Raw genomic sequence first — 20,226 nt, forward strand, 5'->3', positions numbered from 1 at the left:
AATTTGACCATTGTAAAAATGTGTTGAGCAATCACTTTTGAATCCAACATATGATGGTTTTGCCCCTATTGATGTTTACATGCAACTATGAGGACCAGTGTATCTCCTAACCTCCCACTTTTCTTGCTTTCGGCGATATGATATGAGTATGCTCCAAGAACAACCGGGAGCGAACTGGATACAATGTGCATTATATCTCAATTGGTCACTCTCTACTATTTTGTACTTTGCAGCCCTCCTGATGATGTACCTCTTAACTACCAACATGACTTCTTCCTTGTTTTGAAGTCATTGCATCGAGATTCAACCTGGAGAAGTAATCCGACCGGTCATATGATCGAAAAATGGCAGGCTATGTCAGAGAAATTTGTGTGTCACAGTAGTAGTTTATCTTTTCTTTCTCGTCACCACATCAGAAATTTCGAGTGGTTCTTCATCAGCATCGTCTCCGTTATCGGGGTTAACTTCATACTAATCCATCATCGGATCCTTGATAGCAGAACCCTTATGACTTTCAACATCGTCATCCATCATGTCAGCACTACGAACTTCAACATTAGACCCCTCTTGACTACTTTCAGGTGGCATATTTAGATCGACCATCGTCCTTCTGATATTTCGTCTAACAGCTCCACTCAACAGACAATCATCGACAGTATCTGCAGATGATCCTCGGCCACCCAACTTAACGAGGAACACAAATAATTCCAACAGATGAACATTTGTCCATCGGTTGTGCCACGACCTTACAAGACGTACGTCCTGGTCGTCACGTAAACGATACGTAATTCAAAACAATAGAAATATTTCTCACAACCGTGGTCTAATAAATATACTATCAATAGAGCCAAGACAACTATGATATACCTTTATAAAACAAACTATCATCTACTTCGGTCGGATATTTGTAGTAAATTTTTCACTCTTTTTGTCTGTTGCTGCCCGATGAAATGTAATATCAAATTCTTCAACGCTGTTAGACTGTTGACTTCCGGTGTCATATAGATAATTATCGGTTGCCCCGGTATAAAAACGATAGAACCTTCTTCATCATACATGATTTCACCATCATAATGAATGGATAACAATGGATTTTTTGACATTGTAGAGAAAAAATGTCTACAACGAGAGCGAAAGTGGAGAACAAAATCGTGGTTCTAAACTCCGCTCTCCAGCAGCCATGCTTTTATTTTGGAAACCCGACTTAAAGCTCGCCGGGATACGACGAACTCTATAAAAATTATAGAGTCCGCCGGGGATGCGGCGAACTTGCCTTTAATACAAAAAAAAATCGCATTCTAAAAGTTAAAGTTCAAAAATCTTGTTTGGGAAATTAATTATTTTTTATTTTATTTTAGAAAAAAATCCTATTCTAAAAAAAAAACTCTCTCTCATATGAACTATTGGCCAAAAACAAAAAAAGACACAAGCTATTACAAAAAAAGAAGAAGGAAATGACACAACATTGTAAAAAGTTATTGTCTCTTTTAAAAAAAAAAAGTTACAGTCTCTTCCACCATAAAAACTAAAATGTTTTACTAATTTACATTGTAATAATATTTTTTATTTATAAATCGGTGACAATTATTTTATTATTCTAAAAAAAGAAATAATAATTAACGCATTACAGAAATATGAAATTTTATATTTAGCATATATTATACAATTAGTAAAAAATATAAAAATAATTAAAATTTAGGATATTAAAAAAAAATATTTTATGTTACTAATAATATTAATATGAGGTGTTTGTATTATTATAACATATTTAATTTACTTTATTTGCTATGGAAACATGGTGAATGCTAATTTTTTTTTACTAAATATTTTTGGAAAAACTTAAAATTTTTTGTATTATGTAAGTTTAATCATGGTAATATATTTATAGCTAGCGTAATAAGTTTTATTTATTAATAATTTGACTATATTAATAATAAATATGTTTTATGTTATGTAACTGTAATTATCGTAATATATTTATTGTTAACATAATAAATTTTATTTAGTAATAATTTAGTAATAATAAATATATGTTTTATATTATCGTAACAAATATACATAAAGATAACAATGATCGTTATATAATTTTTTAATTAAATAGATTAAAGTATATGTTATTTAATAATTTTTTTTATGGTGGATTTGTTTGAGTAAGAACCTAAGAAACTTTTATCTTTTGGTATAACTTAAGAAGTTTTTTTTTTTTGTCATTATACACTACTCACATGCCCTTTACTCACATATACTATAGGTTTTTACACTACATCCAGTTTTTGTTGACAAGGGCGGAACCACATAGAAGGTAAGGGGGGCAATGGCCTCCCCCAACCCTCAATTTTTCTCTATAAATTATAGATAAAATTTAATTTAATCCCCTAAATATTTTATTTTATTTTATTTTAAATATAAAATTAATTTTTTGGCCCCTCCCTCACATTGAGGTTAGCTCCGCCCCTATTTGTTGAGACTTGAATCCGAATGCAACATTAAAGAGGCATATAGATATGCCATGTATGCTAACCTAGAAAGCTTTTTGAATAATATTGATGGTCGTACACGGATATATACTAAGTTTTTTCAGTTGAGTTATGCTGTCATGGCCCTTTTGGTAATATGCTAAGTGGGCCAATAAGTGAATCTTGAGAGGAGATCAAATAAGTTCAATGTACCTTCCAATAATAATATCACTAAACTCACCTCGTACCAGCCCATTACAACAAAGAGAAAACACAAAAGCCCACATCGCTCACCTAAAAATTGTAATAAGAGCAGTTGGCCCTATAAGCCCATTTCACAAAAAAATTTGAACAAACACATTTCATGAGCTCCACGCGGTTAGCAGTTAAGTATGATCGGCAGCGACAATACCTGCTTCCCTTTCTGCGTCAACCTACACTGCAAGGTTTTGCCTTCGTAGGTTTCCATGTAGTATAGAATAACGAAGTCACGCGTCACTATCTGCTTCATACACCTCATAATCTATACGTATGGATGTTTGTGTGTATCCACACCAGAGACGTTAGCTTTTTATTTTTAATATTATGGAAGATTGTGTGTAATACCCAGAAATGAGACTTCGGGTGTGTTATGCACAGATATGAGATTCACAATTGGCATTTTCAGAAATCGTTAATAACGTTCTCTATTAGGGGATAGAGTGCGGAAAAAGAAGCAGGAAGTGTTGGATCAGTTGGGAACGGCTAGGATCAGTAGAGAAAAATGAGGGTACTGATTTCATGGGGGTGAGAACATGGTGAGAGAGAAAGACAGAAAGAAGGAGATGCTCTATGGAAAGAGAGAGAGAGAGAGACAGTGGATAGTACCGTAAGATGGATGATCAACGGCTGGGACGCAATAAGGAAATTGGTAGTTCTGATTTGTTGTTGTGTCCACGTGGCTCGCATGCGGTTAGCCACTGTGTGGTCCGTGACTCCTCTCTTTCCAGACTCCTTCCCTCATCATTCAGAAGACCAAAACACCAAAACACAACTACTTGTTAACTCTTTGACTCTCTGCTTCGGCTCCTTTGTTTTAAAAGTCATTGTTTTTTTCCATTTGAAGGTTGCATATTTCGTGGAGCTCCAGATTTATTTTTCTTAAGATGGGGAAGAAGAAAATTTCAATGAATAAACACATTATGAAATATCTTAATCATCCTTTATCTATAAGTAATTTTTTTGGGCTTATAAAATTATTTATAATGTTAACATCAATTATAAGTTGCTTAAATAAACTTATATGGTGTCATTATAGAATAAAAGTTAGTTATAATAATAAATTTGAGAATAATAAGTTAATATGAATTTGATAGTTAGTCTAAATAAATATGTGAGTACCCTGTTTTTAAGAGTTTAGTGGTTATTTTATTTATTTTTAATTATTATTATAATAATATTATTATTATTATTATTATTGAGATAGTTATATGTTTACTGATAGTGTTATTATAGAACAAAAGTTAATCATAATAATAGATTTGAGTGTAATAAGTTAATATGAACATGATAGTTAGTCTAAATAAACATGTGAGTACCTCTGTTGTTAAGAGTTTAGTGGTTATTTTATTGTTTTAATTATTACACATGTTATTGCTGGGTGTTGTTATCATTTTTTCATAATTTTAATAATATATTATTGTTAAAAAACTATTTTTATAATTATTATTAAAAAAAATTTGGCATAATTACTGTTACTATTAGTTAATTGTTGTTAAAAGTTTTTTATTTTATTATTGTTAATAATAATAAAATTATGAGGTAATGACCAAATCAGTACCCGAAAGATTCAAACGCTGATCTTTTGGTATCTGACTTTTGTTATTGACAGAATAGTCCCTGAAAAATTTTAAAATTTGACAAGCGTGTCTCCGAGCTCGCCGGAGCAAATCTCCAGCAAATACAATACTGACATGGCCACCGTATTTTGCTCTCCCTCCCCAGCGCAGACTCCCCCTCCATCTCCCTCCCCATCGCAGCCCTCCCCTACCCAACGTAGCCCCCTTCCCCTCCCCTTCCATCCCCATCGCAGCCCCCCAACACACTCCCCACTTCCCTTTCCCTCCCCATCGCAGCCCCTTCCCTCTCCCTCCCATCGCAGATCATATAAAGATACAGATAGAAGCATGCACAACAAAACATAATATCACAATTCAAATTACAATCTACCAATACCATTTGTGTTTCTTTTCAAATGTATTACACTATTCCATCAATTACATTAAAAAAAAAAGAAGAAAAAGAAAAAATCCACCTACAAACCCCCCAAATTTCTTACCAAGATGATCATGTAAAGAACTCTTATCAATCCCTTGGTGATGGTAACTCTTGCAAACAGTAAAAAACTTCTGCACCAACAATCCCACCAAATTCACAATAACCAACACACCCACAATAACCGTGAAAAACTGCAGAAACGAGTTCTGTGTATCAATTGCTATAATAAGCAAAACCAAGAAAATCATGAAGACAAAGTTACAGATGAACATCAAAAGCGTGACCCAGAGGTAAGTGATGAACAAACGCTTGAAGATTTTTGGGATTGCAGAGATGGTGGAGGAAAAGGAGACAGCTTTGTTGGTGTAGAAGGAAGCGACGGTAAAGATGGCGGCGGCGGTGGAGAGGGGAGAGAAGGCGTTCTTCTTCTTCTTCTTCTTCTTCTTCTTCTTCTTCTTCTTCTTCTTCTTCTTCTTCTTCTTCTTCTTCTTCTTCTTCTTCTTCTTCTTCTTCTTCTTCTTTTTCTTCTTCTTCTTCTATTCTTCTCTGATCTGAGAGAGAGAATCGAAAGTTTTGGTTTGTAGTTACTTTAAAAGGATGGAATTTTGAGATATTAGATTGTTATTCTTTTTTATTGCAGAGATGAGATGAGATGAAATGAGAGGGAGGGAGAGAGAAGGGGGCTGCAATGGGGAGGGAAAGGGAAAGGAAAAGGGGGCTACGATGAGGGAGGGGGAGGGATTAGGGTTTGGAATAATATTTTTAATTATAAATTCCAACTTAAAATAAATTTCTCTTGTCAGCAAAAACCGGTGAACACGTAAGCATCTTACTCGCCAGAGTCATGGTCCGGCAAGCACGAGGACACGCTTTGCAAATTTTTAAAACATTCAGGTACTATTTTGTCAATAACAATAGTCAGGTACCAAAATGTCAGCGTTTGAATCTTTCGAGTACTGATTTGGTCATTACCTCTAAAATCATTAAAGGATATCATAGAAAAAATATTTTAATAATTTATTATTATTATTATTATTATTATTATTATTATTATTATTGAAGGATATCACCACTAGATTCACTAGAAATATCAATGCATAACCTGGATGCATACTTTTTCTTCATTAGTAGTAGATTGTCATTGTCAATAATAGACTCGATGTCGTTTTAAACTCTTTAACGTACGCTTTCAGTCTTTTCTATAATATACACCTACGGTGGGTCTGACTCGCGTGCACTAGGTCCAGCGCGCTGGGGGCACCTACTATGACTGTGATCTACTACACCGTATAGGCTACAACGTCTTGGACCTCGCATTGATCGTATGTCCATCTCATTCAAGAAGCGAGTTTGTTTGGGACGACCTTTGGTAACCCTCTTAAGTGAAGGATTAGGTATCATCCGTGGCCATCCATGCATGGGCCAGGTTGTTGGGTTGTCCAATGGCCTAAATCTAGCTCTGTACATCTTTTGGATCTCATCCATACAATACACCTCGTGAACATAAACTTGCCAATCAAGACGTTGGTTTGCACAACATGCAAAGACATGATGACATAGAAAGTGATCTACTTGAAAATAAGCATAGTCACAGTGCCTACGTCATAGGTCTACCGCATACTTAACACCGCTGGACATCTCCTGCACCTCGAAAACCTCATTCTGCCTATCGAAGCAACTAACCATGATGTTTTCAGCCGCAATCAAATTTTCCTGAATCTTTTTTGTCACTGTTTCGGAGAATAAATGTCCAGCTCGAATACGAGTCTCAGCGTCATTCCTTTTCCTTGTGAACAACTCATTCAGCTTGTAAAAAGTTGCCTTTACAAGTGTTGTGGCGAAAAGATTGCGTGTACCCTTCAACACCCCATTAATGCACCCCACTAGGTTTGTCGTTGTAAATCCCGCAAAATTAGCAAATAATTAACCAATAAATTAAATTTTTATAAAAGAAATTAGAAATGCGAATTTCATAGTTTAAGAGAATAGAGCTAATTAAAACAAGAATTTTGACACTACTTTTAAAGAATTTGTCCCAAGATTGGACCGAACGGGCCAAACCGAACGAACTGGACCTGTATTGGGCCCAAGTCCAACTCAACTCCACTTAATTAAATGGGCACAGCCCATTCTCTCTCTCCATACATGCATGGAACGCTGAAATATTTTAGCAAGGGGAAGAAGAACACTCTTCCATTTCCAAAACCCTCACTCAATCTTTGATCTCACATAACTTCTCGCTCCGAGCTTCAATCGCAGTACCGTTTGTGGCAATGCATCCGCAGTGACGAGCTCTACAAAGTTCAGTACATTGTAAGGTAAGGAAACCACTTTCTTAGTTTCAATTTCCTCTTCTAAAATCCAAAAATGCTATGGTCTTGAGTGTTAAGGTTTGTGGTTAATTTGATGTTTTAGGATCAAATTAACTTGAGGAATTAGCGGGTCTTGACTTAATTAAGGCACATAAAAAGTAAGAATTCTCAACTCTAATGAATCCCTTAGTTAATTGTAGCTTTGGTATTAAAGTTTGGTATACATATGTGATGTTATGTATTAGGTGATATATGTATAAGAATTGAAGCATATTTGTGAACATTGGAGACTTGGTGGAGGTTGGGTGCCAATGCTTTGGTGATTTTGGATTCTTGGGGCTGTGTTTGGCGCCTTTTGGTGGTGTCTCGGGTAATACGTGGAAATCGGCCAAGGTATGATTTAGGTTTCTCGTATTTAATATATAATATTCTATGAAAACTTAGACTAGATGACCATAAGATAGATTGGAATGCAAGATTGTGCTTAATGCTTAGTGAATTTTATGAAGGATGTTGTAGTGAGTATTTATGACTATGAATTATTATTGTTGTTTCATTGATGTATAATATTATTTTGGATATGAATTGTTGGATTGGAGTAGTTGAAATGATGTGTTGTAGGCTATGGAAAGAATGAGGATGTGGAGAAGGTAATTTGGAAGGTTTTAATGTTGTGTAGAACCTTGGAATTGTTGGGTGAAAATCTTGTGTTGGTGAAAATTGAGGTTTGAGGTTTTGTGTAAAACAGATTTTAGCCATAACTCGACTTCCGGATCCCAAATTGTTTCAAACCTGTTTCAAATAAAAGTTGGGTCCGTGAAGTTTACGCTGTTTGAAAAACAGGTGAAAAATGTTTTAAAACGAAAAAGTTATGCGCGTCGAAAGTTTGGTACTAAAAAGTGAAATTCTGCAACTTAAACATTTTTTCTGGTTCTGCATAACTCACGTACACAACCGCTGCACGCGATGTGGCGATTCTATTTGGGTTGGGCATTTCGCATACACAGGGTGGTGCATGCATACGCAAGCAAAGGATTTTAAGGGGGTTGCGTACGTGGCCACTTGCACGCAACATGACCAACCCATTCGGGTTGGGTATCTCGCATACGCGAGCAAGGGAAAATCAGTCCTTGCGTACGCGAGCAAGATACTTGTGTACGCGACGCTCCTGTTTTCAGCAAATGAGTTTTTGTGTTTTAAAACTTAATTTTGAACCTCTAAACCTCTGTTTTTACTCTTTTAGCCCTAGATCATCGTAGTAAGCCTATTGATAAGATAAAGCTAGGAAATGAAGGTAACTTGGGGTGAAGCAAGGTTGAAAAATTGATGAATTATATAAGAATATGTAAATACTTGGAGTGTATGTGGTTCCATGGCTTTAACGATATGATTGTGCAATGATTTCAAATGATTATGAAAGTTTATTTGGCTTATACACTCTATTATCTGAGATATGAGTTTCCCTGGGTAAAGTACCGTGGCTTGCCACCACGTGTTCCAGATTGAGACTCGATACTCTATTGACCCTACGTTGTAAGAGGTGACCGGGCACTTATAAATTCCCGGGAAGGTTAACCCCCATTGAGTAAAGTTATATATATATATATATATATATATATATATATATATATATATATATATGTATGTATGTATTATGAATAATAAGAGAAAAAGTTATGCACATATACTCATGGGGATGCACGACGGGAGACAGTCCAGGGTTTAGCAGCCGGACTTGTGGGGTTAGCTTGATAACCGACAAATGAGTCTCATCAGTCATAGGACAGACATACATCACGTGCATATTGTTTACTTTGCATTAATTGAGAATGCCTAAGTGAATTATTATGTTAATTGTTATATTTGCTAATTGCAGTACTTGTATACTAGCTGTGTTTGCCCTTGCTTGCTTATTTGTCTATGTGGTATCACTGGTGTTGGAGGATTGGAGGAAAGGCGAGAAAGTTAGGGAGTTTAATTTAGTTTAAGGTTTGGTTTAGTTAGAAACTTAGAAGACAACCCGTTTATGGTTTCTGTTTTAATCCTTTAAGTTCTATAATCTGAGTGCTGGCGTTATAGGATTGCCCTTGGCATTCCCAGGACCTTATATATTATGTGTGTGACACCTTTACCATGCTGAGAACTCTCGGTTCTCATTCCATATGGATATTTGTGGTTTTCAGATGCAGGTCAGGCGGCACTTCGCTAAGGCATGCTGGAAGCTTCTGATAGCGGAAATCCTTGTCTTTGGGGATTTTTCTTATATATATGTATATATGTAGAAACTTTTATCTCCACTGCTTATGTATTTGATGTATTATCTTCCTCTTAGAGGCTAATTTGGAGAAATAGGTTTTGTAACTTTGTATTTTGGGCTTATTTTGGGTCTTGCTATATTTATGTATATATACTTATGTACTCAGGTCGGTTTACCTTCGCGAGCCGAGTCTTGAGCTTTAATATTTGTACCTTGGAACTCTCTTTGGTTATATCTATGTTAGCTTCTCTTACCTTTTCTATTTATCATTTATGTGTCGTGAGAGTTGTGCTTTTCTATTTAACGCTTCGCTTTAAACTTTCTTTCAAAGTCTCCAAGATAAACCTTCTTTTCAACTATATTATGTATATTTATATTTTATTTTTAGAGGTCATAGCGCCTCACAACCTCTATTTTACAACCTAGGTGTAAAGCTCTGTGTGGTAGGGTGTTACAGTCGTCATATGACCTCATCGATGGCCACCATCATATGCCGAAGAGTGTTACTCACGGGGAATCCAATCTAGCCAGCGAGTGTATGCGCCTCACCCCGACTACGCAACCTCTGGTAACAGATTTCGTATTTGTCGACTATCCTAGAATAGGTTGGAAAACAAGATACAATGAAAACACACAATGATAACCACCCTTGGAAACATAACCACAAGATGCTTAAAATATTAAATAGAACACATTGTTAATTACCTATGTTCACCACAAGCTTTTGCATGAACAGTGCCTTAAACTTCCTCTAAAAATTGGATGCTATATGCCTAATGCAAAACATATGTATGGCCTTTGGTAACTCCCATGGTCCATCACAACGAGAAACTGCTGACCTAATAGATTCATGTCGATCAGAGATAAGTCCCACTCCATCCTTTGTTACCACATGGGTTCGTAAATGACGAAGAAAAAAGAATCATGCATCTGATGTCTCACCCTTTACAAGCGCAAAGACAATTGGCATAATATTGTTGTTGCCATCTTGAGAAACAGCAACCAACAACGTTCCGTTATATTTTCCATACAAGTGCGTGCCATTTACCTGTACAATTGGCTTGCAGTGCCTAAATGCTCTAATACATGGGTAGAAAGTAGAAACTCCAGAAAATTCGGTTTAGAACCCTGACATCTTGAGCCAATTCATCCCCACGGTAGCAAGGTAACGTTTTATATTCGATGGCTGCTGATGGTTCTTTCTTCACCATTGCCTCAAACCATGTGTGTAACGCTTCATAAGAGGCTTCCCACCCTCCAAAAAATTTTTCAACTACCTTTTGCTTAGCCAGCCATGCTTTGCGATAGCTAATCGTATAGTTAAACTTCAATTGGACATCTACAATCACTGATCACAACTTTATGGATGGATCGGCCTTTACCAATGGCTTAATCGCTTATGCAATAGTGTCTGAGTCCAACTTTGAATGATCTTGATAAATAGTGGCTCTAGTACAAGTATGGCTACCATTGTATCGTCTAATCTCCCAACAATACTTTCTTCGCATCATGCTAACCCTGATAAGCCAATCACAACTTTGCCCATATTGCACACATTTCGCGTAAAATGTCGTCGGCTCAGACTCAAAAACCCAATAATCAACACCTCTGTGAATGGTATAATCTTTAACTGCCTTTATCACGACCTCTTTAGAATTATATTCCATCCCTATGACAAATTTACCATCTACGACTACAGGTAGATCTGCAGTAATACCGCCAAACTATATTTACACAGTGCATAATATTAATATACAAACATAATATTTAAATTACTAATCCAAATACGGTGCAATGCAACTACAAACCTGCATTGGCATATTTTGGAAATTCTAGAGCATTCATGGCATCGAGATCCAAAGCGCGCATGAAAGACTGTTCTTCGAATGGATGCTCACTTGCTAATGCATTTGTGATGTCTTTTACATCTAACTCAATGGTGCAGTCTTCTTGTTTCTCGTCTGCATTCGGATCAACGAAATCGTAATTGCCTTCATATTCCTCTTCGGTGTGACCGTTATAACTTTTCCAATCGAAACCATAATCATGTTCTTCCACCGTATTTAGTAATTATTCGTACTCCACATACAGCTCAATAATAGACACTTGTGATTGAGTTTGATAGTAGATTGAGAACATGTCTTGCAGACTTGTGTCATCATTGATGCACATCGCCTGAAATTGAATGAACCCACCAAATACTAATATAGGTCGTCTGTATAGCTGTTCCAGAAAAAAATTTAAAAATTTTAAAACTAATATTATTATTCATTTTTTGTGATTACAAAAATTATATTTCCATTATAATAAATAAAACGAATTAACTAAATATCATAGTCTTAAAAAGAAATAATTATATAACTAAAATGAATAAAAAAAATGTATCCAAAAATATGAAAAAAGATAGCTTCCATACAAGAAAAAAGAAAAATAATAAAAAGAATAAGAAGTAGAAGAAGAGCATTAGAAAAAAAAAATCCAGAATTATAAAACATTATATTCGCACACTCTATATATAAACGAGTTAATAAATAAATCATTATATTCACACACTCTATAAAAATCGGTACTAACAATTTTATAATGGTATAAATTTCGAAAGCATTTTTGTTTTATTTAAAATCGTTAGTCCTATTTTCTATATTTTTTGTTCTATTAAAAAATTATTAATCTCATTATCATAACATTTTATCAATTACCTGAAATCGTTAATAATAATTTTTTATTGTATCCTTAATTCTCTCATGTCGGGACATTACACTAAATTAGCATAATATCTCCGTATTACACTCATGCTTTGATAATATCTGAAAAAATTAGCCCCAGAGACGTTGCCATTCTCTCTCTCTCTCTCTCTCTCTCTCTCTCTCTAACGTAAGCGTCCCTTTCTTATTTTCATCTCAGTCTTTCTTTATTCTTCTTCTTCTTCTTTTTCTTTTTCTTCGGGGCTTCAGCGCAAACCAAGAAACGAGATAAGCCGTTGAACTATCTGAATGGATCTGTGTGCCTTTCAAGTCAAAAACCTCTTCCACGCGAGCTCCTTTTGCCACAGACCCATTTCCTCGTCCAATGGGGGAAGAGCGGGGATTTCTTCTTTAAGAGTTGGAGATGGACGAGTCTTTGACAAGTTTTGCTGCGATCGCTATCGACCGTTTCTTGTCACTGCTTCTGGCAAGAAGAATCCTGACAACTCCTCTTCTTCAGGTTTGTAACAATTCTGCTTCAATTTCAGATTTCAGACTTTTCCGATTGTTGATGATCCTATTAATAATCAAATACAGCACTCAGCAGAGGACATAAACTAGACACTGTACGCATCTTTTTCTTTCTTTTTTTGTTAAGGCTTATGGGGGGGGGGGGTGTTGTGTGATTGGGTATTGATATCGATCAGCTGCAATTTACATGGAAATAATTGGGGATTTCATAGAAATCGATCACTAGTGCTTTCATTGCGCTGGAGAAATTACAAAAAAAAATCCATATAGGTTCAATTTTGCATGTGTGTCCCGCAAAGTAGCTCTAAATCAGCGGTCAAATCCCCAGTGGGTACTGAATGTCTAGTCCTACAAATCGCCCCAGTTTCACTGATGTCCCATTATGCATTTACTTTTTTCTTAACCAAAAGGAGAATTGTTAATACGGTTGTAAAGTGAGAATTTGTGGATTATTCAGTGCATGTAACTGTTAGTTTTGATGAGTAATGATGACGACACCAAGTTACATGTTAGAAACTCCTCCTTTCTTTGTTTGTAATGGCGAATTAGACCCAATATCTCTCCACGATGCTATGGCTTCTAGTTCAGAAATGGTTTTGAATGGAGTTAAAGGAAATAAAAGAGAAACTAGAAATTCAGCTGTTGCTGATTAATAACGAAGCACCTCCTTTCTCACTTGCTCTTTTACAAATTGAAGCTAGGCACAGACTCCTGGGTTCGAGAGTTTTTGGCCCATGAGGAAATGGATTGTTTTCTAACCTTCACAATTTTGGGCCTAGCTGAGGAGTAGATTTGTACATGCTTAAGTTCCTTGAAGACCCACCTTGAGGATAAGTTGGATCTCTTGGGGGGAAATAGTGTTAGGAGCACATTAGTTTAAGAGTAGTAAGTTACAATTGATTAGTTACTTGATTAGTAATTTAGTATATATAGAAGTGATAGAGTAAGAGGAAGAGTGTCTAGTCATTTGAGTAATTATGTGTGCTAGGAGAGTGGAGAGGTTTCTTGAACAGCCTTTCTATTATTGTAATTCATCACTGAAAACCTTTCTATTCTAGTTTTAACAATAATGGTGGGTTTAAAATGTGTGCATAGTTTTAAACTGTATTACTCAAGGGTCTCTTTGGTATGGTAGTAAAGAAATAATGGTTAAAGAAAATGCAAATATTACTTTTACACATAACTTTACTGATAAATTTAATCCATGAAAATAGGGTGGAAGTTTTGATGCACAAGTATATATTAAGCTCATCTGTAAACTGTTTACCCTAGTGCTATCCTCTAACTGTACGCAGCCAAGTGTTATCATTTTTCAAACCTGGAATCACGTTTTTATTGGAAAAAAATATATTGGAATAACGAGACAAAAACAGTTGGCGACTTACCTTTTTTCATTTTCAGTTTAGATCTTTGAGCCATTTCTCAACAGTTTGTTTTCACTATTTATGCTACTTTATACATTTTTTTTTCCACTTAAGATTTTATTTATTTATTCTTCTGTTCCAAATTATGTGTATGTTACATTTCAACTATGAAGAAGCTAAATATAATTTTTAGTTCAATTTTATCCTTACACTAATTGTGATTGGTAATCAAGTGAGTGGAAATACAAATAAGATTGTAATTTTTATGTAAGGATAATTCTGTAAAATTAGCTTATCTTTTACTGTCAAGGTAAGTTGTTGCCCATTTTAATGTGTATATATGAACCCTGAATTGATAGATTTTAGGAAACGAAGGAAGTATCTTTGTTAGTAACTATGGATATTTTTTGTCATTGTGAATGTACTTCAAATCTGAAAGCTCTCTCTGTTTGAATGTTCTTCTTACCAGATTCGTCAATACCATTTATCATCTTTGAATTTGGATTCTTTTCTCTATGAGCAATTTTAAGTTAATGTTTCAGGTTGAAGTAGTAAGTTGCCTTGCCTGTTTAAGTTATTCCATAGTATTCTGTTAGTCATCATTCAGCTGTGCATCACCCTGCTCAGAAAGTTTAAAAATGCTGACTTGGTTGTTCTTTTAGTACATTTCTCATTAAAAAACCATAGCTTTTTGCTTTTTGGATGTATAATTTATTTCTTATACGTAACCTAGTTAAGGCTTGGTTGTTCTCATCATTGTATATAACTATTTAAATTAAATTATGTAAAGTAGATAATTCAAGCTCATCTCAAAGAACAATGCATGATTGTTAACACTTCTTCAAGTTGCCTGTTATTGAGTAATAACATGTATATTTGAATTTCTTTCCTTGACTATTTGTTAACTTTCCATGAAACCTTTGCTATGTTCAAGTTTGCAATTTCACACACTTATAAATCACCATTCGTAAATGTTTTTTTAAATAGGAAAGACAAGCATTATTTCACTGTTCAAGAATGAAGCTAAAATATTCTTTGCTAATATGAGTTAATTTGCAACCTCTTATGTTTCCTGTGCCACATTGCACTTGTCAGAAAGCATTTATAATAAACTCTGTTTTCTTTGTTGAAATGTAAGATGCATTGTTTTTGCCACAATATTGTTAGAAAATGGCCAAGTAAATCTAGTCACACACACTAGGTGGCTTTTTGGCAGTTGCTGGTTATTCAGTTTTGGGTTTGGAGACAACTGCCTAGAAATTTACACTTCTGGCAGAATGCAAAGGGATTATATTTTGAATTGATCAGTGCCTATATTTATTTACCCAAGGAAGATCATTACTTTTTTTTTTCCCACCATATTAATCATCTTTTCATTTCATTGTTTTTCTCATTGACAGTTAACATACTTTCTCATGAATTCCTCTTACTTGGGTATATTGGTCATTCTAGATAATGGTGAAGAGTCTATTCCAGAAGGAGATGGCATTAGAGGCAGCAATTCTTCTGATGGTGACAAATCAGACGGCAGTACTGAGAAATCTCATCATCCCACTAATTTGGATTGGCGCGAATTCAGAGCAAAGCTATATAGAGATGAGCTGGTGATGTTTTTGTTCCTAACTGTGATCTGCAGCTTGCATATTCTATTGTTATCAGCCACAGGATAACATTCAAAACCTGGCGCGGACCCAAGGCATATTTTGCCGGGTTCGGGGATTTTTCGGTGTTATTTTCGAGTCGGCTTCGGATTATGCTTTTGGGTCACCCGGCCCGAAGCGGCTTTTTACGATAAAAATATATTTTAGGGTAAAATAATATCATATTATACTTTTATACTTCAATTAATATTTTTTATAATATACGGTATATTTGTTGTTTCAAAAGAAATTATTTTGGTATAAATATGATATAACATTTGTTAAATTTAATTTTTAAAAATAAAGTTTTATTACCTTAGTATATAAAATTTTCAAATTTGCTTATACTAATTTTGAATTGGGTCAACCCAGTTTATTTCGGATTGCTTTTGGGACCGGGCCCAGGTCTAATTAAACCCGGCCTGGCCTGCCCATGAACACCCCTACTGTAGCTCCTGTTTGCCATTCATGAAATTTGAATACACAGTTGTTTCAAAACATCTGGTATAATGATTCATACCCTTTGTTACTGTTGCAGACCATGCTTGAAAGGGTTTAGTCATCCATCTATGGCACTTTCTTTTCCTGTCTATCAACCTGTTTAAGGTTATAATTTTTTAGCGCAATGGGGATGAGTTTTATCTTGGATTGCACTCATTGTTCTTTTGTTAATCATTCAACCTGGAAATATTTTTGTCGGTGATTGTGGCAATCATTATGATTTCGATTGAGCTGACCTTACTTAGTAGGAAAAGGCTTAGGGTAGTACTTCTTGTTGACAATGATGTGGAGGTGATCATTCATGATTGAGCATGTGTATAAATCAAAACCGCAATTTACCAAATACTATTTTTCATTAACTATTTCTTTTTCTTTTTTTCTTTTTTCAATTCATTAACAGAAAGAAGAATCAGAATCTGACGCTCAAAATCAAGGTGGGATATTGTACAATTCCAAGAATCTTGCCACAAAGTGGGCTCATCCTATTCCTGTACCAGAGACTGGCTGTGTGCTTGTGGCAACAGAAAAACTTGATGGTGTCCGCACCTTTGAAAGAACTGTTGTCCTCCTTCTCAGATCTGGAAGTAGACACCCACAAGAAGGGCCTTTTGGAATTGTCATCAATCGTCCTCTTCACAAAAAGATTAAACATATGAAGCCTACTAATCACGACCTTCTAACCACCTTTTCTGATTGTTCTCTGCATTTTGGTGGACCTCTTGAGGCGAGCATGTTTTTACTAAAATCAGGGGAGAAGTTGAAGGTTCCAGGTTTTGAAGAGGTAATACCGGGAGTATGCTTTGGAGCTCGAAACAGTTTGGATGATGCCGCAGCCCTTGTGAAGAAGGGGGTTCTCAAAGCTCAAGATTTCAGATTTTTTGTTGGTTACGCTGGATGGCAGTTGGATCAGTTGAGGGACGAGATAGAGTCAGATTATTGGTATGTGGCTGCATGTAGCTCAAGTTTGCTTTCTAGTGCTTTGTCGGATTCTTCAGAGAATTTGTGGGAAGAGATTTTGCAGCTAATGGGTGGTCATTACTCAGAATTGAGCCGGAAGCCAAAGCAAGATATGTAGTTTTTTATGTATGGTTTCACATTCAGAAACAAATGAAGCATGTATATTCAAGGATGTTGGCTGAAATGTACTAAAGTTCATTTTCCTGCCAAATCATGCTCTATTGTTTATTACTTTATTATGTAACAGGAATCGTACCTTATTGGGTTCTTGTAATTATGCTTGTTAATATAGTTTGATATAAGTATATAGTTGCGCCTTAGTTGTATTTTACTTACATGTTCTCTCTGGCCAAGTTGTATTTTACTTATACGCGCCTGTGTCCTTTGTCCTCTTTTATTTCACTCACTCACTAGTCACTATTCCTTCCCTATTTAGCAAATCAGAGAAGGTCGAATTATGGATTGAGAGAGAAAATTAGGAGATAATACTTTTAAGGGAAAAGGGTAACTTGGATATTTCATACGAAGCATTTGTCATGAATGTTGAAACTTGAAAATAAGTGTTATTAAGTGTTATTATTGAAAATTAGTTATGCATAATACTTGATTTGATATTTACACAAATTAAGAAACTACCATGAGATGATATTAAAATTTTATTATTTATATTTCATTTCTATATTCATATTTATATATTTATAGATATCCTTGTGAACAAAAGTTACTCATAAAAGGAGCTGATTTGTTAGTTTCACATTCATTTAGGATACAAATAGCAACATCTAATTCAATCAATATTTTTATAATAGTTATTTACTCTCAATATTTTAAATTACAGTAAACACTCAAGTTAGTTTCCAAATAATTTCCGATCGAAAATTTTGATCCATAACAAATTTTTATTTTCTAAAATACTTGAGAATTACTCTTGTCGAACGGATTGGTCTATATGTCACTTTCAATCAAATTTTTAATACGAGTGTTGGATAAATAAGTTTTTAATGAATTTTATTTTAAGATAATTAGATTTCAAAAAATACATTTTAACGGAAAATTTTTTATGACTTATAAAAAATAAAAAAAATTTGTTAAAAATCAAAGTGTCCGATCTAAAATTCTTTGAGGATTAATTTAAGTGTTTATTCTTTTAATTATGATAAATCATTACATATTAGAACAACGACTAGAAAATTAAACATGGATTTAACTTTTTTTTGATAAGTTTTCAACCTCGGAGAAATCCCAAACATGGGAAAGATATTACACATATTCAAGAATAGTACAGCAGCAAAAACAAGCATAACAAGAAACAAAACAACAACAAAAAAACATAAATAAAGCATTGAAGAACGGAAGATTGTTGGTTGAGAAGTTATAATAAATTCTCGTTGCAAGTATAGTTTCTAAACTAAGCAATCAACCTTTCTTACAAACGTTTTGGTTGTCACAAGTAACAAACCTCTAAATAAATTGATAACCGAAGTATTCAAACCTCGGGTCGTCTTCTCAAGGAATTGCAGGGAGGTGTTCTTATTATTAGTTATGAAAAACAATGTTTTTGGGGTTTAAAAAGGTTTTGAGCAAGAGAGATGGATTGCAGAAATTAATAAATTAATAGCAAAGAAAAACTCTTGGCAATGTATGAAAACTGGAAGTCCTATCCTAGTTATCCTTATCAATGGTGATAAGAATTATATTTTTGCTACCACTCAGTTAACCTCTAACTATGAAGGTAAGTTAAGTGGACAAATCAATTTAACACCTAAAGTCCAAGTCAACTCCTTAAGGAAAGACTAGAGTTATAGGAATCTAAATTAATCAGCAAAGGTAACAATTATCAATCACGATGAGTTTGACAACTCAAGAGTCACCAATTAATCAACCAAAGCCAATAGTAAATAATCTAGACTATAAATAGGGAAAAACAATCATGAGTCTGAAATATCTCAAATTATATTAATTAAGAAAATCATAACATGAATGGTCCATAAGCCAAATAGGCAACATAAGTAATACAAGCATTAAAGTATCTGAAAGTAAAAAAGAAATATAAAGTAAAAGGAATATTGAACCTGATGAAGAGTTGAAATCCTAAATCCTTTAAGAGGAATCCTAATCCTAGAATCTAAGAGAGAGGAGGGAACATCTCTCTCTAAAAGCTACATCTAAATTATAAAAAGTGAATTATGATCTGATCTGATATGAAGTCCTGACTCTCTGCATGTTCCCTGACTTTAATCTACGTTCCTGGGCCAAAATCTGAGTCAAAACGCGGCCCAAAATCATCTTCAGCGTATTCTGTAATTTCTGCAGATCGCGCACGTCACGCGGCCGCGTCGTCCACGCGATCGCGTCACTCAGCGTTTTTCGTACCACGCGTGCGTGTCATCCACGCATTCGCATCGTTCATGCAGCTTCCAATCCGCGCGGTTGCGTCAGGCACGCGAACGCGTCACTCTGATTTCTTCAATTTCGCGCGGTCGCGTGAGCCATGCGACCGTGTGACTTCTCACTGGTCATCTCCTCAATTCCTTGTGTTCCTTCCATTTTTGCACGCTTCCTCTTCATTCTCTAAGCCATTCCTGCCCTATGAAACCTGAAACACTTAACACTCAGATCAAGGCATTGAATGGTAATAAGAGAGGATTAAGATTAGCTAAATTAAGACCAAAGAAGCATGTTTTCAATCATAGAACTAAAGTAGGAAGGAATTGTAAAATCATGCAAATCATATGAATAAGTGGGTGAAAAGCTTGATAAAACTACTCAATTAAATACAATATAAACCATAAAATAGTGGTTTATCAACCTCCCCACACTTAATCATTAGCATGTCCTCATGCTAAGCTCAAGGAGACAAAATAAATGAGTAGGGAAAAGCAGGACTCATGCAATGCAACCTATGAATGTGAATGCAACTACATGCTAAAATGATTCTACCTACTTGGTGAAAAAGTAAATAGATCTTTCAAGAACAGATATGAACTGGATTTCACTAATTCAAATTATAAAAATGAAGTACAAATAACTTGCAGGAAGAAGATAGCTCATGAAAGCATGGAACATAGAATTAAGCATTGAACCCTTACTGGTAGTGTGTATCATTCTAATTCTCAAGTGTCTAGGGTCAATTCTCTCAATTCTCTACTAACCTTGCTTTCTATAGCTTGCTCTTCATCTAACAATCAACAAAAATTTAATGCACCAATACACAAATCAAGAGGTCTTTTAAGGGTTGTAATGGAGTTAGGGTCAAGGTAGGATTGTA

The 20,226-nt window shown here is 35.0% G+C and overlaps 1 protein-coding gene across 1 annotated transcript; it reads left to right on the plus strand.

The window, feature by feature from the left end:
• Positions 1-12,020: 12,020 nt before the first annotated feature.
• LOC112790513 (uncharacterized) lies at positions 12,021-17,263 on the plus strand. Its single transcript, XM_025832951.3, has 3 exons — positions 12,021-12,485; positions 15,313-15,464; positions 16,402-17,263. The coding sequence occupies exons 1-3, from the start codon at positions 12,275-12,277 to the stop codon at positions 17,074-17,076; spliced, it is 1,038 nt and encodes a 345-aa protein (XP_025688736.1). The 5' UTR covers positions 12,021-12,274; the 3' UTR covers positions 17,077-17,263.
• The last annotated feature ends 2,963 nt before the right edge of the window (positions 17,264-20,226 follow it).

This window comes from Arachis hypogaea, chromosome 3, assembly GCF_003086295.3.
Source record: "Arachis hypogaea cultivar Tifrunner chromosome 3, arahy.Tifrunner.gnm2.J5K5, whole genome shotgun sequence".
Lineage (NCBI taxonomy): Eukaryota > Viridiplantae > Streptophyta > Magnoliopsida > Fabales > Fabaceae > Arachis > Arachis hypogaea.

What these genes read in the sequence shown, in the direction of transcription:
- LOC112790513 (XM_025832951.3), top strand. Translation starts at nt 12,275, where the DNA reads ATGGATCTGTGTGCCTTTCAAGTCAAAAACCTCTTCCACGCGAGCTCC. An exon ending in TGACAACTCCTCTTCTTCAG is followed by an intron (nt 12,486 to 15,312) that starts GTTTGTAACAAT and finishes TGGTCATTCTAG; the next exon opens with ATAATGGTGAAGAGTCTATT. An exon ending in AGCTATATAGAGATGAGCTG is followed by an intron (nt 15,465 to 16,401) that starts GTGATGTTTTTG and finishes ATTCATTAACAG; the next exon opens with AAAGAAGAATCAGAATCTGA.